Source organism: Meleagris gallopavo, chromosome 1 (genome assembly GCF_905368555.1).
Source record: "Meleagris gallopavo chromosome 1, MGAL_WU_HG_1.1, whole genome shotgun sequence".
NCBI lineage: Eukaryota > Metazoa > Chordata > Aves > Galliformes > Phasianidae > Meleagris > Meleagris gallopavo.
The window spans coordinates 60,789,181-60,807,678 of record NC_139404.1 but is presented as its reverse complement, the minus strand read 5'-3'; the positions used below and the strand labels follow the sequence as shown (position 1 = coordinate 60,807,678).

Genomic DNA, 18,498 nt, shown 5'->3' with positions numbered 1-18,498 from the left:
TTTTTAGCACAGAATTCTGGAGCAATGGAGCAATTAAAAAAAAAAAAAAGGAAAAGGAAAAGGACAGTGAAACAACAGAGGATCTATGACATTCTCAACAATATTTTGTGCTAGTGAAGAAATCAGAACTGCATATTCCAAATGGATCTGCAAGATCTCTCTCTCATTCTTTAAGATTTTGAACAAAAGAAAGTGGGGTAAGCAGCAGTGCCATCAAATGTGCTTGAATCTACTCAGTAAATGATACACGGACACAAGAAGCAGGAGCACATTGCTTGAAAATCAAAAAGATTCTAATAATGCAGGCTGGCAGGCATCTAACAAATAAGAGCATGCAAACATTGTAGATAATGTGTTGGGAAGGGATCCAAAGGTTGTTGAAACAAAATGAATAAAATAATTAGCAACCAAGAAAGTGCCCTGAAGAGAGAATAATCAGCAACCAAAAAAAAAAAGAAAATCCTTCTGACTTTCATCACTCTTGTCCCTCTAATAATCACGAGGCTACTTATATTTTGCACACTTGCATTGTTATTAGTGGAAATTATCAGCACATAAGCTTCAAGCCCAAATGTGGTTAATGCAGGTCATATGTTTCCTTAAATTCCTGTGCAGGAGAAAACTTCTGCATCTGCCCATCCACAGAAATATACACCTGGGTGGTGAATCAGTAACTTTGATGAGGATCTCTACTTCAGCAAAAGCATCTTTGTTCTTTCAGTTCACAGCCCTATGAATCTGTCTTCCCTGCAGAGTCTGGGAGAAGCAAAAAAAAATTACAGAAGCCAGTTCTAACTTGATCTGCTTAGGTCATCAGAAACACTCCAGGGAGTGCTGCTCACCACCTAGATTGCCAAGCTTTAAAGTGACTGAGATGCAGCACTAGCTGTTTTATGACATCCCTGTCTGTCACAAGCCATTTCAAGGTTGGTGACACCTGAAGACCTGGCAAGTGGTCTCCGGTTTATGAGCTTGAACACATAAGAGGATGTGTCAGGACAGCAGAGACTGTGCTTGTGTTTGGATGCTTCAGTGAGTCAGGAGCTCACAGCGCAAATCTTTCCCAAGGGGAGCTTACACAGCTCTGCAGCTGGGAAGTTTGGGCAGGGATTGTGCCTGGGCTGAGAGAACGAGAAGATGGGTCTCTCTGAGGACTGTCTTGCATTGAAGAAGGAAATTATTCTTTTGGAGGCTGGCTCTTGTTGGCAGAATATCATGCAAATGAAAAGTGGGGGGACAAATTCTATTATTTCAAAGGACAGTCAGGGCACCTAGGCAGAGGCTGGGTCACAGGTGAAGAAGCTGTTGGAAAGAACAACAGAAGTGACTGATTATTTAATCTGAGATATGCCTGCAAGCTGCAAGAGTGTATGCACATCCAATATCTAAAGGGAAGCTATAAGAAAAAAGGGGAGAGACTATCACAACAGACTTTAGCAGGATCTGTTTTGATAGGAAAAGGGGAAATGGTTTCAAACTGAAAGAAGAGAGATTTTGATTGGATATTAGGAAAAAGATTTCTACAGTAAGGGTGGTGAGGCACTGGCACAGGTTGCCCAGAGAGGTGGTGGATGCCCCATTCCTGGAGACACCCAAGGTCAGGCTGGACAGGGCTCTGAGCAACCTGATCTACCTGTGGGTGTCCCTGCTCATTGCAGGGAGGTTGGACTGGGTGACTTCCAAGGGACCCTTCCAGATTAAACAATTCCATGATTCTATGTTAACTGCATGCTGGAAGATGCAATTTAGGAGTAACTTACTTAAAATATTTGAGCTTTAATATTATCAAGAAAAGAGAGCAACAGGGCACTCCCTGAGCAGTCCCACTGCACAGGATGTGCCTGAGAGAGATTAATTCTCAGTAAGTGCAGACATTTTTTAATAACAGTCTTCATTCAGGATGCATGAGAAAGATCATGGGTAATGCCTTCCTGATGATGAATAATCAAACAGTTCTGTTCACAGATCGATGGGTAATATAAACACATGCATTAGATAGAGGTCACTCTCAAGCCAGGGCTGTGTGAAAGTACTGGACCCTTGCTGTATTCATAGATCTCACTGACAGATTCTATTCAGTTTCATGATCTGAAAAGGAAATCACCTCTTCTAGTATGAAATGCACATAAATTTCCATTCTTAAGCCCTACTCTGTTACATTTCTTCTGTGCCTAGTAAATAAAATGCTTGCAATTTTGTGTGCTGCTCCTGTATGTAGTGTTCTTTCAGACACTTTTGCTAACATAATGACTAGTCTGATACTAGACACTATTATCACAATACTGTGAGTCAGACGCATGAGACATGCTAGCTGGGCAGGCTGAGTTACTGTGCAGCCAAGAGAAAAGCAAAGAATTCAAGTTAAAGAGTTTTGTCCTTAAAGTCAACTTGTCAAACCAGTAATTAAAGCTTTTACATCTCTTGAGTAGAGCACCGAGAATAGGTCAATTACCCCAATCCAAAGGAATAGGCATTTTATTTTAGCCTAGAAATAATAGATTCTTAGTTTGCAAATACTTGGAGCACTCAGAAGAGTGAGGGACTGATAATAACAGCTTGAGCTGTGCTTAGTGTGGGCAGGTGTTATACAAGCTTCCCTCACACAGCTGTGTTAAAGCAAGTAATTAGTGACCTAGCATAGCCATGTTATTCTGCTCATGGTTCTTCAAACAGCTAGATAATACACCTACATTCTGATCTGCACATCTGTGAGGATCCATGCAACTCTGCCACTGAAGTATTGCTCTGATGTTTAGCCCTTCCGCTATTTCAGCCTCTGGGTTTTAATGCCATTGGTAACTTCCCCATCTTGATCTCCAGTGACTCCCACATGCACCTACTTGTGCATCCCCTGCAGATCTCTACAGTTTTCTCTTCATAGAATCACAGAATCATCAATGTTGAAAAAGAACACTAAGATCATTTAGTCCAACTGCCAACCCATCACCACCATGGATGCTAATGATGTCCCTCAGTGCCACTCGTAGAGTCATGTTTGACTGCAGTATTTCTTCAAGCAGGCAAGAAGTGAGGTACATCATGCTGTGCCCTGTGAACTGTGTACATAGAAATGAAAGTGTAAGCAGCACTACAAACATCCATGGATCCTTCAACTGAATTTCAGTGTGGGCCTCAAGACCTGAAAGGCCAGCTGTTTCATTTGTTGAGTTACCTCTACAACCCTGCTCACTGAAGAGCTGCTGCAGTCAGCAGGCAGACTCAGTGCCACAGCTATTTTCAGTTCCCGAGTTGGAAACATTTCCCTTCCCCTGCCACCTCTGGGCTTGATGTTGTTTATGAGATTACCAAGATGAGAGGCCTGCTTTTTTTCTCAGAAATAAACCCAACCAGAGATTTTTATCCTATTAGCAGACTGTACTGCTACAGGAGTGGATGGAAAGGTTCTATTTCAATAAGTAAATGTGAGTGGTCACAGAGCAAGCGTGTAACTGTTCCTTCATCACAGCCATGCCTGTATCAGGGTCCTGCCACAAGTTTTCCAGGCTTCCAACCAAAGTGCTGAGTGCCATTCATAGCTGTCAATCCTCAGCTGTGCCAGCACTGGCTATCAGATCAGTCACACAAACACACTGCTCAGCTGTGTAATGTCACCCAGATGGCTGTCACCATGCTGTGCTATAGGGACATCACTGCCTCATCGAGCTCCCGTCGGCTACAGCTCATCACACTACTCCACCACGCTGCCGTCACAACAGCAGGGCCAGCTGTCTAACCCTACTTGCATTTTAAACAAAACACTATTATTTTTGCCTCCTTGTGTGACTGCTTGTGAATCCATTTCAGAAAGCAACTGGCTGCTGGAGCTAAGATAGCTGTGAGGGGCAGGGAAGGGGAGGATATGGTGTTTCCCCAGGGGAGCTCTGTTAATGCACCTCCTGCCTCCCTCAGTCTGCCCTTGCTCAAACCACACTCAGTTGGCTCTTACAAGGCACTGGACGGCATTCAGGAGGTCCCACATCAGCTGAGATCTCCTAGCTTGCACAAAACTAAAGCATATAGCCTCAACTGCTATATTTTATCTGCCAGTCTATAATGAAAGTCTTGGGTACCATGAAGTATCTAAAGTGGTATTCCCTTCTATACCAGCTTTGCTTTCCCATTAAAAAAAAAAAAAGAAAAAGAAAGAATTATAAAATTACAATACCACCTTTTGCCCATTCAGGCTCTAAAGTCCTGGAGCCAAAACTGTCTTTGATTTCCGTACATACCCCTAATTTTTATTTGTGTGTCAGTGTCAGGCACACTTTGGCCCTGATGTCATCTGGCAGTAATGTAATATGATTGATTCTCATTCTCAGCAGCTGTTCCTACCTCCAAACACACGTTCCCTGTCCCTCAGCCATCATTATTGAACACCATAGCCTCTCTTCTGACAGTTTGTTATATCACATAAAAAAGTCCTCGGGGTTTCAGCTGCTATCAGTCCTGCTCCAGTGATGCTTTTCTCTCAGTGGAGAGACACTTAAGGCTACATCTGTGATAATTGTTTTTCAAATATACAGCACTGGTCAATCTTACTGTCTTCAGCAAGAACTGCTGAACCCTCCACAGTTTTGCAAATCATTCTGTAAATACCCTTACAGTGATTTAAAAGTATACTTTAAGGCTCTACTTAAAAGAACTGGCCTTGCTGTACATACATATATATTCAAATTGAGGGTTTATGGTATTTCTTCTTAAAATTTTCTGTAGAGTTCATGGCACTGAATGCCTTCTGCACCTTCCTAACCATGGGAAATAAAGCACATACAATCTGTCAGAAGGTACGGCAGTGGCACTTTCCTCAAAGACAGTTGCCTCTTATGTCCCTTCAGAAGAAGTGGAATCACAGTGTAAGCAGATAAATCCTGACAGCTTCCAGAAGTACTTCCTAACAGGGCAGATGGAGATTAATTTATTTGTACAGAGGTATCTTCCCCAGCTATATAAACAATGAATTCTCTCTAAAGCCTTACCATTGAAGATATTTCTCTGTAACATATTAGTACTAAAGAGGATTCCTACATCAACATAAGTCTTTCTTCCAGCAGGCAAAACAGAGGTGTTATCTCACCAGACAGTCTTTACTAGGGAAATAGCTTTTATAGTAGATAAACTTAATGTCCTATCAACATAAATGTCATCCTCTCTGTGCTGTAGCTGGTCACACATCACTGCTCTAGCAGTGCTCAGTGTAGCCTTGTGCTCCAGGTTACAAGGATCAGGGAAGGGAGGAGCTAGAAAACCTGAAGTTAGACAACACTAACCAGATCCTCAGCTACAAGACAGGTGAGCACGTGCAGATCACCAAAACATTTTCAGTCACAGAGAATCTAACTTTTTTTTCCCAAACATGAACTACAGCACACTGGCAGCTTATTTAATTTATGTGGCGTTTGATGCTGTAAGAGAATAGAAAGAAAAAATTGAGCCACAGGCACAGTTGTGGACTTTGTTCTCACACTGCCCTCCATCTTGTGCAACAGTGGCAGCAGCAGAAGACTCAGGAGATGCTCATTGCAACAACAGTCCCTGGGTCAGTTAATTATCTCAGATCTCCACTGAACACCAGAGTCCATCCAAGGAGCTGGCTGCTGGAGTCAGACACATGGTTGAATTTGTCTCAGCTCCCCTAAACTGAAGAGTTACTCCACTCCAAACAATACCAGGTCTCCTGATGCTATGTTGGAACAAATCAGAATTATAGACTGCAAAGTTGGCTATAGCGTTGTCCTGAGGCTTCCTGAGTACTAGCAGTCTTTCTTCTTTTGCTCTCCATTCAAACAAAGGCACCCATTTGTCTTCTCCGTATCTTCTTCAGGCTTGAGCTAGATTTCATTTGGGTTAGATGGGATTTAGCTAACTGCAGCAGTAACCATCAATTGAGAAGAAAGAAGGATTTCAAAACAGATGCTTGTATTTTTTTTATGATTAAAGCTTCCCTTCAGCCACAAAGGAAGGAAGGGAAACGAGGAACTTGTGAAATCTAAGGACAACGAACCTAACTGCTGCTTTTTAATAAAAGCTCAGTTGTTAAATTACATTACTAATTAAAAACAATTCTATTGATTGACTTAGTTAATTACAAAGTGAACAATCCATACTTCCAGGGTAACGAGAAAACTGTATTGAAGTGTATAATACAACTACAGTGCTTTTCCAGGGAAGGAAAATTTTTCCAGACCATCCTGATCAAATCAATAAATGCCTTATGCTATACAATATAAGGTAAAATTCTGGTATAAAGGACAGAGCAGTGGTATGAGAGACTCTCACACTGAGAGGGTGGGTGGCCTTCAAGACATGATGTAGCCTTTTTGTGCCTTTTTCTCTAAACTAGATCATGGAATCGTAGATCAGCTTAGGATGGAGACCTTAATGCTCACCCAGTCCCAACACCCTGCTGTGGGCTGGGCTGCCATCCAGCAGCTCAGGCTGCCCAGGGCCTCATCCAACCTGGCCTTGAACATCACCAGGGATGGGGCATCTACCAATTTTCAGAGCAGCCTTTGCCAGGGCCTCACCACTCTGTGAGTAAAAAATTTTCACCTAAAATCTAAACTAAAGCTGCCTTCTTTTAGTTTAAAACCCATTCCCCCTTGTCTTCTAACTATCAGATCATGTAAAAAGTTGGTCCCCCTCCTGCTCCCCTCAAGTACTAGAAGGCTGCAATGAGGTTTCCCTGGCACATTCTCTTCTCCAAACTAAACAAGCCCAACTCCCTCAACCTATCTTCATAGGAGAGGTGCTCCAGCCCTTTGATCATCTTCGTGGCCCTCCTCTGGACCCACTTCAACTGTTCCACATCCTTCCTGTACTGGAGGATCCAGGGCTGGATGCTAGCCTCTAGATGGGCTTCAAAAGGACAGAGAAGAGGGGGACAATCTCCTCCCTCTCCCTGTTGTCCACCCCTCTTCTGATGCAGCCAGGGATACAGTTGGCTTTCTAGGCAGCAAGGACACATTACTACTCACAGCCAGCTTCTCATACACCAGGATTTTTAAGTCCTTCTCTGCAGGTCTGCTCTCAATGAATTCTTCTATAAGCCTGCACTCATATCTGGGATTGCTCTGACTCAAGTGCAAACCTTGCACTTGGTCTTGCTGAACCTCATTAGTCTCTTATGTGACCACTTTTAGAGCATGTCCAGTTCTCTTCCTTCTATTGTGTCAACTGCACTACTCAGTTTGGTGTCATCAACAAACATGCTGAAGATGTACTCAATCGCACTATCTAGGTCATTGATGTTGAAGAACACTGGTCCCAAGATGGAACCCTGGGCATACCACTCACGACTGGCCTCCATCTGGACACAGTCATTAACCACAACCTTCTGGCTGCGACCATCCAACCAATTCTTTATCCAATCAATAGACCAGCCTTCAAATCCATATCTCTCCAATTTAGAGATAAGGAAGTGGTGCGGGACCATGGCAAAGGCCTTGCACAAGTCTAGGTAGATGACATCAGTTAACCTTTCTTTATCTACCAGCGCTGTTACTCCATCATAGAAGACTGCCAGGTTGGTTAGGCATGATCTGCCCTTGCTAAAGCTGTGCTGGCTGTCTCACATGAAACAGGCCAGAACATTTTTTCCCTATCCAAATATTAGCTTATATATATGTTTTAAAGAATCGATCTAGTAGAAGAAACATTTCTAAACACAAGTTTCAAGCAGTTTTTAATTTCTCTTTGTCCATCTTTGTGTCTTACTCTTTCTCTTGGAAAGAGCGAGGTGAGGAAGACAAACAATCCAGGGTAAAGGCCCTACAGCTTCCTTGTTTGTTAACTGAGATTTCAAAACAGAAAGCAACATAAGAAGTCAGTCAGTAGAGAAATCTACTCCCAGACTTGTTTTTCAGTGGAGGAAAGTTCAAATTGTTTAGGTGACACTAATGGAACAGAGGCAAAAGTGAAAGGAGTCACCCTAAAAGACCCACAGGAAGTTACCCAACAAAAATTACACTTTTAAATGGTAACTGTACTTTTTGTCACAGCTACCTTTCTTTTTTTTTTTTTTTTTTTTTTTTTTTTTTTTTTGTGTGTGATATCTGTCATTTTTCCATTTCAGGATATAAAAGTTTATGTGGGTGCAATTTCATATACAGGTATGGAATCAAAATGCTAGTAATGGTGGTGGTTCAAATTCAGGATACATACAATGTCATTTTGTATGACAGTGGAATTATGCACTGGGCAAACGGCAGTATCTGGACTATGCAGTCTTGTAAGTGATATCAGATCTGAAATATCTCATCCTCTCCCTGGATGACAGCTACACAGTAAAGCTACGGGTGAGAGTAGAAAGGACTCTAGTACATCAAGACCTAACATCAGACAACGTTCTCTAGTGCTGATGCTTGCCTATTTTGTTACTAACCTCAGATAAAACAAACTGGGGCTCAAGTCCTTATCCAGGCAAAATCCTCAGCAAATTCAGTAGGAGTCTTGCCTAAGGACCACAGGAGTGATTCATCCGAGTGTAAGAACTAATGTCCCCAAAGCATGGACTCCCATTTGACATCAGAAGCACAAGCCCATTTTGCAACATGAGCTTCTCTTTCCACACAACAAAAACAAAGCATTTACCAAAGCATTTTACTAAGTGTGCACAAATTGTAGTATTTGTACAAAGAACAGTTTTTGAGCTACTTTGAATACGGCAAGGTAGAGAAATGCCACTGGGATTGCTTTCTACAATGCATGGATAGGGTAAGACACGTGTCTGAGAGCTGCTGACACACTCCTATCCAAGCAAATCATGGTTTTGGAACTTTGCAGCTGACTGCATAGAGGATGTTTTTTCACCCTAGGAGAATCAAATACGTGCAGTAAAAACCAGAAAACCCTTATTTTGTCTCTGTCTCCAGGTGAAAGAGAATCAATCTATCACAGCTGCTAAACCTTTTGAAACTCCTACCAAGTGCCCAAGTGAAATACCCACAGTTGTTGGCACTGTAGCTAATCTTTCCCTAGTCAGCAAATGATTATTTTCCACATCAGATGACAATGACAAAAGAAGATGATAGTATGATTTCTTCTTCTTTAGATGAGGTCTTAACAGATAATAAATTACTTTACAACACTGGCTTTTGTTTTGCTGTATTTATGCATGGAAAGAAAAATACAGCCAGGTTGTATGACACACTCTCAAGTAACCAACTAGTTTTAGCAGATTAAGCAGACAAAAGTTTTGTTTTCAAGACAGCGCCTCTTAGAGCTTTTGTTTAGATTATCTTAAATCCCACATGAACACTGTGTTTTATTAATTGCTTTTTGACAATAGGTAAAAATCATCTAAAATATCAGTCTGTACATTCTTGGCAGGGAGTTGCCCAAGGTTGCCCAAGGTTGCCCAAGGTTCCCCAAGTCTTTCAAAGTATCTATGGATACCTTCAAGCACTTCAATTGTGCTCTGGTTAAACAACACACAAAAACTGCACAGGGTTGTATAGGATTTAGTCACAACTTTCACTATAATCAGTGGAACTTATTTGGTACTCACTGAAATCAATGGAGTCTCCTTACAGTATGGAAGTTGACTTTGTAAAAGAAAGTCAAGTCAACAGGAACTGGACAAATAAAACGTAAGTAGCCTGAACTTTTAGAGAATTGTGGTCATGCTTTTATTTCTGTTATGAAATAGAGTCAAGCTACATACTATTGGAGCTCTTGGGAATAAAGCCCTGTTTCAGTTGAAATTACTGAGGCTACTGTTTCTAAAATGCTCAAATTCTTTTTTTTTTTTTTTTTGTTTGTTTGTTTGAACCATCAGCTCAGCTATCCTGTTCTCCTTGTTTCTGTCCCAGAACTCAGAAGCACAAACATGAAAGACAAAGATTTTCTGAAGTTTCTCATGGTCCATAGGATCCCTATTTCTTCTGAAAGTTTTACTTTGCACCTGAAAACTTACTCACTGTTTCAAAAACATTTTCTCCTAGAGACGACTCTCACAAGACTGAGATTAAATACTACCACAAAAACATAGTGCTGTTCACAAGAAACAGTGACTGTATGGGTAAGACAAAATCTGCAGCCCACCTGAAAATAAGGCTGCAAGAGATGCAAGTAAATATTTCCAAAGGTCACAAAGATATTGTAATAACTGCTCTGAAAATAAAAACTGAGACTTATTGTTAAAAAACATATTGTTTTTTAACAGCTTAGATTTTTAAGAATTTTAGAATTTTCCTGTATTTCTCAACTTTATCATCTTCCATTGTGCATTTTATATTTCTACTTGAGCTAAGGCATAAATTTGCACGTACAGTCAAGCCTTTCTCCCCTGCATCTTTCATTATTCAGCGTACACTCTGAAGTTATGCTATACATTTTGATAGGCAACATACTGACTTGCAGTGTTTTTACTGCTGTGTTACATGAAAATCTAATTATTCACAGTAATCAGTCCCACTGCAATAGAGCCCTGGAGTATGATTAGACTTCAGATTTTCGTTGGGTAAGCTACTTGCAAATCAGCCCTTGAATTTACAGTACTACCTTGGATATGACTCAACTAGAAGAATGAATATTCCTGAATCAAAGAACAACTTTGTTACCAAATTCCAGGCCAAACAATAAACTCTGTTACTCGAATAGATATTAATGTGTTTGGGCTCACATGGCAGGCAGCAGCACCCAATAGGAATAAAATACAGTGAAAAAGAGGAAGGGCAAAATCTGATTATCAAATTACTTCTCTTTGCCCATTCACAGCTTTTTACTGACCCCAGTGCAGTCAGTGTGAATTTTGCCAATTAACTTCATAGGAGGAGAATCTGGGTTGGACTGAGGTTTCCTGTTCCTGCCCACAGCAACACAGATGCATTGCAGAACACTCTCAGGAAGAATAAAAAAGGGCAAATTCCCAGTTGCTGTGGCAACAGGAGGGATTATTCTCTTCACTATCATGTAATTTTGAAATTCAGTATGTGCTTTGTGCCATGACATGTTTCTCTCCTCTGTCAAATTTATGTTTTTTTCCCTTGCAGGAGGCCCATCAGAGAAAGAGCATAGGAGAAAACTATTAACAAAAATAGCTGCTAGAAGCCTTTTCACATTTCCCACCTCATACTTTCCAAGATAGAAAAAGCATGTATTCAAACAACAAGTAAAAAGAACTGCCTTCAATACACACTTCCCAAAACATATAAGATGAATTCAGACTGCTCTGTGAATGCTCTTCAGTGAATGTCAGATGACTGGTATAGAACTGCCTCAGAAGAATCCTAAGACCTCTGCCACAGAGAACATCAGCTAAAGGCTGTCCACCTTCTTTTCTCACCCTCTCTTCTACTGGGTCCCTTCTTGCTGTAGTGCTTGGACTTAACCATTTCATTAAGGGCTGTAAACACCCAGTGAGACTTAGGGCAAGTTTCAACATCTTCAGGAAAGCAGTGGAATATACAAAATGTGACTTAAGGTGCCCAAAAGACTGACAAAGGCAGTCAAACCAAAGGGGATGCAAGTGCAGTTCTCTTCCTTTCTTGTTCCTGTTCTCTGTTCTACAGGAGGCAGTTCCCAGGCTGGCAGTTCTCTTTCCAGGGTAAGAAGACAGAAAAACTGGTCTCCACAGCCAAGGACAGAGAAGAGACTGGAAACATATGTTCTCTGTACTTGGGATGATTCAGTTTAGGTATAGTACCTGGGCAAGAGCACAGATGGTGGAAACTGCTGAATCTCAGAGTTGCAGCTTTACATTAGCTGAGATTCTACTTAAAAAAACCCCACAACACTACCCCAAAACTGCATACAACTTCCATGGGGAAATTGAAGAAGTAAAAACTAGCATGACTTCTTTAAAATAATGGTGTGAGTCATTATCTGGAACCTAAATCTCCTAAGCATCAGCCTAATATAACCAAAGCAAAGGCAACTAAAGTGAAGGGTTGTTCAGCTTGGAGAAAGGTTTTTGGGATAATTCATTGTGGTCTTCCAGTATTTAATGAAGGGTTACAAAAAAAATTACAGACTGGTGATAAGAGAAGGGGGAGTGGGTTTTAAACTAAGGGAAGGGAGATTTAGGTTAGATATTAGATGGCAATTCTTTACTCAGACAGCACTGAGGCCCTGACACAGCTGCCCAGAGAAGCTGTAGGTGCCCCATCTCTGTAGGTGTTTGAGGCCACATTGAATGGGGCCTCATAGGTTGGTACAGTAAGTATACCTGGAGTTTCTTCCTCCTGTGTGGTGGATGAGGCATGACAGTCAAGTATGTCAACAAATGAAGTGAATATGATACCTTAGGAGAGGATGTCTGTAATCTATTTGGCTTTGAAAATGGAGTAGTACTTGTCACGTGAATAGACTGAAATTCAGAAGTATCAGGAAATACAATAGAGCTTAAACAATGTGATACCTGTAATCGTACAAAAGTATATACAACAGCCTACTAGAAAAGAAAAAATGAATGTGATTTATGAAATACGAATGACCAAAATACAATCTCCTCAACTCTGTTAGGTGGGAGTAAGCACCAAGGTATCTTTATTGGCTTGAGGGCTGGAGCTGGAGATAGAAAACCCGACGTTGCTCTTTAACTTCCGTATTCAGTGGCTATTGGCTTCTGCATCAGAAGACGGCAACACAAAGACCCATTACTTCCAAAGTTAAAAAAGCCTTTGTCAGGAAGGAGACCATGGTACAGCACTGAACAGAATAGAATAGTACAGACTAGCAAAGTTGGAAGGGGACTTCAAAGATCATTGAGTCCAACTACCTGACTACTTCCAGGCCAGCCAAAAGTTAAGGCATGTTATTGAGGACATTGTCCAAATGGCTCTTGAACATAAAATACATGAGGTATCAACCACCTTTCAAGGAGGCCTGTTTCAGCATCTGACCACCCTCATAGAAAAGCAACGTTTCCTAATGCTCAGTCTGAGCATTAGAATAGCTTCTGCTATTCTCTTGTTCAGAGACTTCTTAGCATGATTTTTCCCTCATACATGGCCAAGATCAGTCCAGAGCTTTCCTTCACATTCTAAGCAATTCCTACCAACAAAGGTGTAATATTACCATATACCACTAGGCACTGCTTGACACCTGTTTCCAAGTCTGGTCTGTCATGTAGTAAAAGCTGATTAAGGCAAAGAGAAAGATATACTGTGTAGTAGGGATTGGTTAACACTGCTGTCCTTACACTTGATACTTAGAACCAATGGCACTGAAGACACAGTTTGGAAAAGAAATGGATAACAAGTTAGTTTGCTAATAGTGCATAATTCTACCATTAACAGCCGACTGTGAGAAGCTCTTGAGAAACTGTCAGATGTAATATCACTGATTTTTTAAGCCCTTTTTTTCAAAACTCATTTTTTATTAATCCGAACAAGCAAGGTGGAGATGTGTAATCTTCCAGTTCATAATATCACTACACAGAAAAGGAGTTAGCTCAAATTTGGACTGATCTCACCTCATTGCAATGAATGCAATGAATCTACATATGTCCTATCCCAAAAAACTTTTACCAAAGCGTAATTATTTTTATGTTCATTAAAAAGAAAAAAGTTTGAATTAGAAAATAGCCCTGGCAGTTTCTCATCACAGTACCTACCACTCTGGCTACAATTTTCTTTACCAGGCACGCCTGTAGGAGGAACTTCCCATTGAAGTAAAGGGAAAGCCTCCTGGTGACTTCACTGACCCACCTTGTGACAACCAATTTCCCACTCCAATGCCATATTGAGCATATCATGCACTATCCATTACAGTGGTGTTATTATTTTCTTAATATTGAACTCTGTCTACAAAGAAATGAAATGGGATCACCAGACATGATCTTCCATACATTATATTCTACAGAAGAGCAAATTTTAGCCATGAGTAGTAACATGATTACTGATTAGTCAGGTTAAATGATAAAAGTAAGCTGTAATTGCTATGAAGGCACCAACATAAAAGTAACCTATCCTGGGGAAGTCTGAGCAGGTGTTCTCAGAGACTCCCTCAAATCCAGACACTTAGCTACCAAGGGTACGATTTGATATTAATGACCCCCAAAGTTTTTTGTTTTTTTTTTTTTCTTTTTCTGAAAATCTTGTGACAACTACAGGGAGTAGTGCTCAGTCTCCTCAAAGATCATAAGAATCTGATACAACTCTTGCTTTTTTTGTGTAGGTTTAACTTTCCGATGTCCAATCCTTCTGGACTTACATGGTTTTGATCTGATCACCCCATGGATTTTGCTTATGTGGTAGTAAGGGAGCTATAGGGAAAGGCTTCGTGTCTTCTCTTCCAAACTCAAGCTGGGATAATGCAGATTTAAATAAGGAAAGCTGAATGTAGCGCCCATCTCCATTAGCTGCGTAACTGCCTAAAGGTTCAAACTCTGACATTTCCCAAGTACATGACCTATGATGACAACTGCTAGATGTTTCTGAAGTGATTCAGATACTGGTAAAAGACAAGGTGGAGTTAGAAGACAGAGTGAAGGTAGTTAAATGTAAGGAATCTTTGCTTTCTTCAAACTCATCATTCTAATAAGAAGAGAGAATTGATTAATTCTCATTTTGTACAAACATATTCTCAGCTCCAAAACAAAAGAAAAAGAGGTAATTCCCTTGCAGGAAATGTCAGAAAGCTTAATTCCAGCCTGGCAAAAGCAAATGCAATTCCACTGATTTCAATGGAGCCACAGATGGGCAACTTAATGTACAACAGGGTTGATCTGGCCCTTCTCCCATATTGTAGCATTGCTTTGTCTAGAAACCTTTGCTTTCAAAGTAATTAACCATGTGTCAACAGCCTGCAACACTGAACTGCAATTAAATAAATGAATAGGAGACATGTATATTTTAAACCTTATCCCAGTAGCAAACTCGTAACAGCAAGTATTGATCTTTTTTCTGTTTAACGCTAGGTCCTAGTGTCAGTACTACAGACAAGAATCTGAGGATCTGCAGAACAATATCAATTATTTTACACATATTTCTCCCTCCCACATATTCCAACACGTATTTCACTTGGATCACATGTAAGCATAGTGAGAGCCTCAGGAAGAACTTGGCTCTGCCCTATACGCAATCTCAGCACTGGAGCAGGTGGGCACAGGTTCCCTTGCTAAAAGCAGAGAAAGACGGACAGAAGAAAATTGCTTACTGTTTCGAGGCTTCTCCTCATCCATGCCTTCATCTTCATTTTCTGGGTCAATATCTTCTGCTTGAGTTATCCAGTCTAAATAGCCCTTCAAATCCTCCTCTAGCTGTTGCTTTTCCCGTAACTTTTGGAAATCTCCCCGAGCCTTAGCCTTCTCTCTTTCCTTGGAAAATTCCCTAGCAAGAGGGAGGAAGGAACAGGATGTGGGTGGAGGGAGAGGAAGACATTGAAAAACAATGAGTTAGATTAATTTCCATTAGAAAGTATCCATATCCTATGCAGTACACCCAGCCTTCCCTATTCTTTCAGAACAGACATGTGAAAAGAGTATCCTTGCTACATACACTTGTAATACAGTTGGAGTGACCACATTTTTACTAATGCTTAGGAGAACATAATTACCTTTTTTAATCCTTTCATTCTCAACATTTGTTTGATAATTGAAATAAAACTCACGCGTGGTGCTTATGTACAATATCATATACCTTCTAACATCCTTTACCACTTGATATTCTCCAACACTTATCCATAAATATCTATGTGAATAGCGGTCAACTCAATACAATGATGAACTGTTTGACAATAATCTGACATCTGGAGAGTGAGACAATGGCTCTAATTTTCAGCCAGGTCTCAATCTGTCCATAAGATTATAGGTATAATCACAACTAAATGACACTAATTGTAAGTGTAAGTAATGATACTCACAATTCTGTACACAGTTAATTATGAGGAATTTCACCCATGGGACTGCACACTATATTTGAAAGTTTAGATTTCAGTGTTTCATTGCATTTGATATTCAGGTCTATTCTTTGAAATGAAACTTATTTTTCAAATCTCAAGTTGAGTAGACAAACATAAGCAGTAATGGATTCTGCCAGAAAGTGAAACAGAGTAGACATCTGATTGCTTGATGAAAGACCACTATTGGGAATATGGACTTAAAAGAGAGGGCAGAGCAACAAGAATTTAATGTTGCTTAGTTATGATCCACAATGTTTGCTTTGCATTCTTTACATATGCTCTGCCATTTCTTTCTGTCTTTCAGATACATCTATACTCTCCTATTTTTTTTCTAGAAATGCCAATCTATCTCTATTTAAAGACTCTCCTGTGGCTTCAAACCAGGTTTTAATACCTGTATTTTAAAAAGGAAGCTTAATAATTGTAAAAAGTGCTAGACTGAGAGTACTTAAACAGTAAGCCTTATATCTGCTGAAGCAGATCACTACATAAGGCATATAGAGCAGATAATATGTCCCACTATGTCTAGAAATGAGAGGAAAAGTCATTCTTTCAAATGGATTTTCCACTAGGCTCTCTGTTGATTGCTACAGATAAGCAGAATTAGGAAAAAAAAAAAAAAAAAAAAAAAAGCCTAATGCTTGTCTTTAGGCTTATTCCCAAAAAACAAATAGGAAACTTATCACTAAATTTAGTGAGGTAATATTAGATTTATGAAATCCTACCCAAAAATTAATGAGTGCCCCATGAATTGTCCTTAGTTTCCAGTAATGATGCTATATTTCTCTCCTGTCTGGTCAAAACCCTTTGAAACATTTCCATTCACTTCACTGTCTTTGGATCAGGCTTTTTTTTATGTTATGAGCTATTCAGGACACCAGCAATGCATCAGAATCAGAGTAAGAAGATGTCTGCATTTAAAACTAAAGTATGTGACAAAAGAAGCCTGTGCGATCCTCGCTCCTGTTACATTGCTTGCCACATGTTCTTGGATCAGTGATAAAGAAGGTGGAAATGAGGGAGAGAATCAGTGTCTTCTTAGGCCCAAAGATAGATCATAGCCAACCCTGGGACCAAACAGCTATAAGGCAGAAAAGCCTACTGCCAAGTATGGCAAGAATGACCCCAACAACAATAACTCTAGAAAATATTTTTTAAAAATCTAATCAATACCGATTATTTTTTGCTGCTTCAATAACGTGTTTCTTCTGAGTCTCACTTTGTAATAACTAATACAAATTAAGGAATTAACTCTTCAAAACGAAACAAACAAATAAACAAAAAAAACCAAAAACCACTAAATGAAGCTATGCATTATTAAGCCAGTTTGAAAACTGAAATTCCAGTATTCTAATAGTTGGGTCATGAACTTGTATTTTGGAATCTTTAACAAATAGGAGCAGTTTTGAAAAGGATTGGATTCTCAACTCCAACTGAGAGCTACTTATGTTTATATGGATTCAAATTCCAAGAGGCAGTTTAAGAAACCACAGTGTGGAAAATATCATGAAACGACACAGTTTGCAGAAAGTGATTCTTCTGTGCACTGAACTGAGTCATTTATATTAGATACCTCTCAGTTGAGTGCCTGCTTGGATCTTGCCAGCCCCATGCACTGTCTCTCTCAAGTGGGACTTGGGCTGGGAGAAGAAATGACTAAACTGAAGCGAGATTTTAGCAGCATGCTAGTATGCTCAATGTCTGCATAGAAATTAATTTGTTACTAGCTTTTTAATGGCACAACTGAAAATATTGTGATCCTTTACTCTAAGGGTTTACTTGTCTCTTTCCTTTGTACAACGTATAGTATTCCAATTTTCATATGATTCTCCAAAGAAGACAACTTATTTAAATTATCTCAATTTCTACGCTCTGCTAGCATTAAACTATTGAGAACAGGTGGCTCAGGAAATTGCTAATGCAATTCCAACCACTTCCCGTGTGGAATGCCAGCCTGTACTTGGGCAAATGTAGTTCACAATCAAGAATTACTACCCATGGTCATTTACTATTCTATGTGAAATGAGTTGGTGACCTCAGTCCAGTTCCTACTGCAGGCAGGTGTGCACAGTAGCTCTGCCACCATCACAGTTGGCAATAAATGTTCATTGTTTGCAGTTTCAGCGGGGAAGCCAAGCTTCCAAAAAGCCAATAAGCTTTCTGATAGAGGTGCCATCTTGAGACTGGAGGTGGCCTTCTCAAAAAAAATTACAATATCATGTCAGGATAAGGTCAGTAGAGGCTAGCAGAACCACCAAGTAATCTGTCTCTCTTCAGTGAATCAGACAACTTCTGTTCAGGAGTTGGTGAATATTGGTTTTACGAGTATTTGGTTTGCTTCACTTTCCTTTGCTTTTCTTAGAGAGCTATAAGACACATCTGTCAAACAAAAAATCAAAAAGCAGAGCATTCTGGAGAGATATTCAGTCTGAGGTTAGAGTGGGTAAAGGTCATAAATATAAATACCCACCTCTATAGGCTGTATAGATGCAGAAGAAAATTTCTTTTGTCTATCCTGATGAGGAAAAAGATATATTTTATGTCTATGTCTGATCTCAGCATGAATTCTCACATTTAGAGGTGTTGTGGAACAGCTGAATTCTAGCACAATTCTAGCACTTCAAACCTCTTGCTTAGTGCAGAATAAGGCTTCAA

At 40.1% G+C, this 18,498-nt stretch overlaps 1 protein-coding gene across 40 annotated transcripts in view; it reads right to left on the bottom strand.

The window, feature by feature from the left end:
• The window catches only part of CACNA1C (calcium voltage-gated channel subunit alpha1 C), a 473,299-nt gene that overhangs the window by 127,820 nt on the left and 326,981 nt on the right, over positions 1-18,498 (bottom strand). For all 40 annotated transcript variants that reach the window (XM_085230299.1, XM_085230338.1, XM_085230100.1 and 37 more), the window contains one exon: positions 15,100-15,272. In XM_085230299.1, the coding sequence (XP_085086425.1) occupies positions 15,100-15,272 (173 nt within the window). The remainder of the gene's footprint in view (positions 1-15,099; positions 15,273-18,498) is intronic.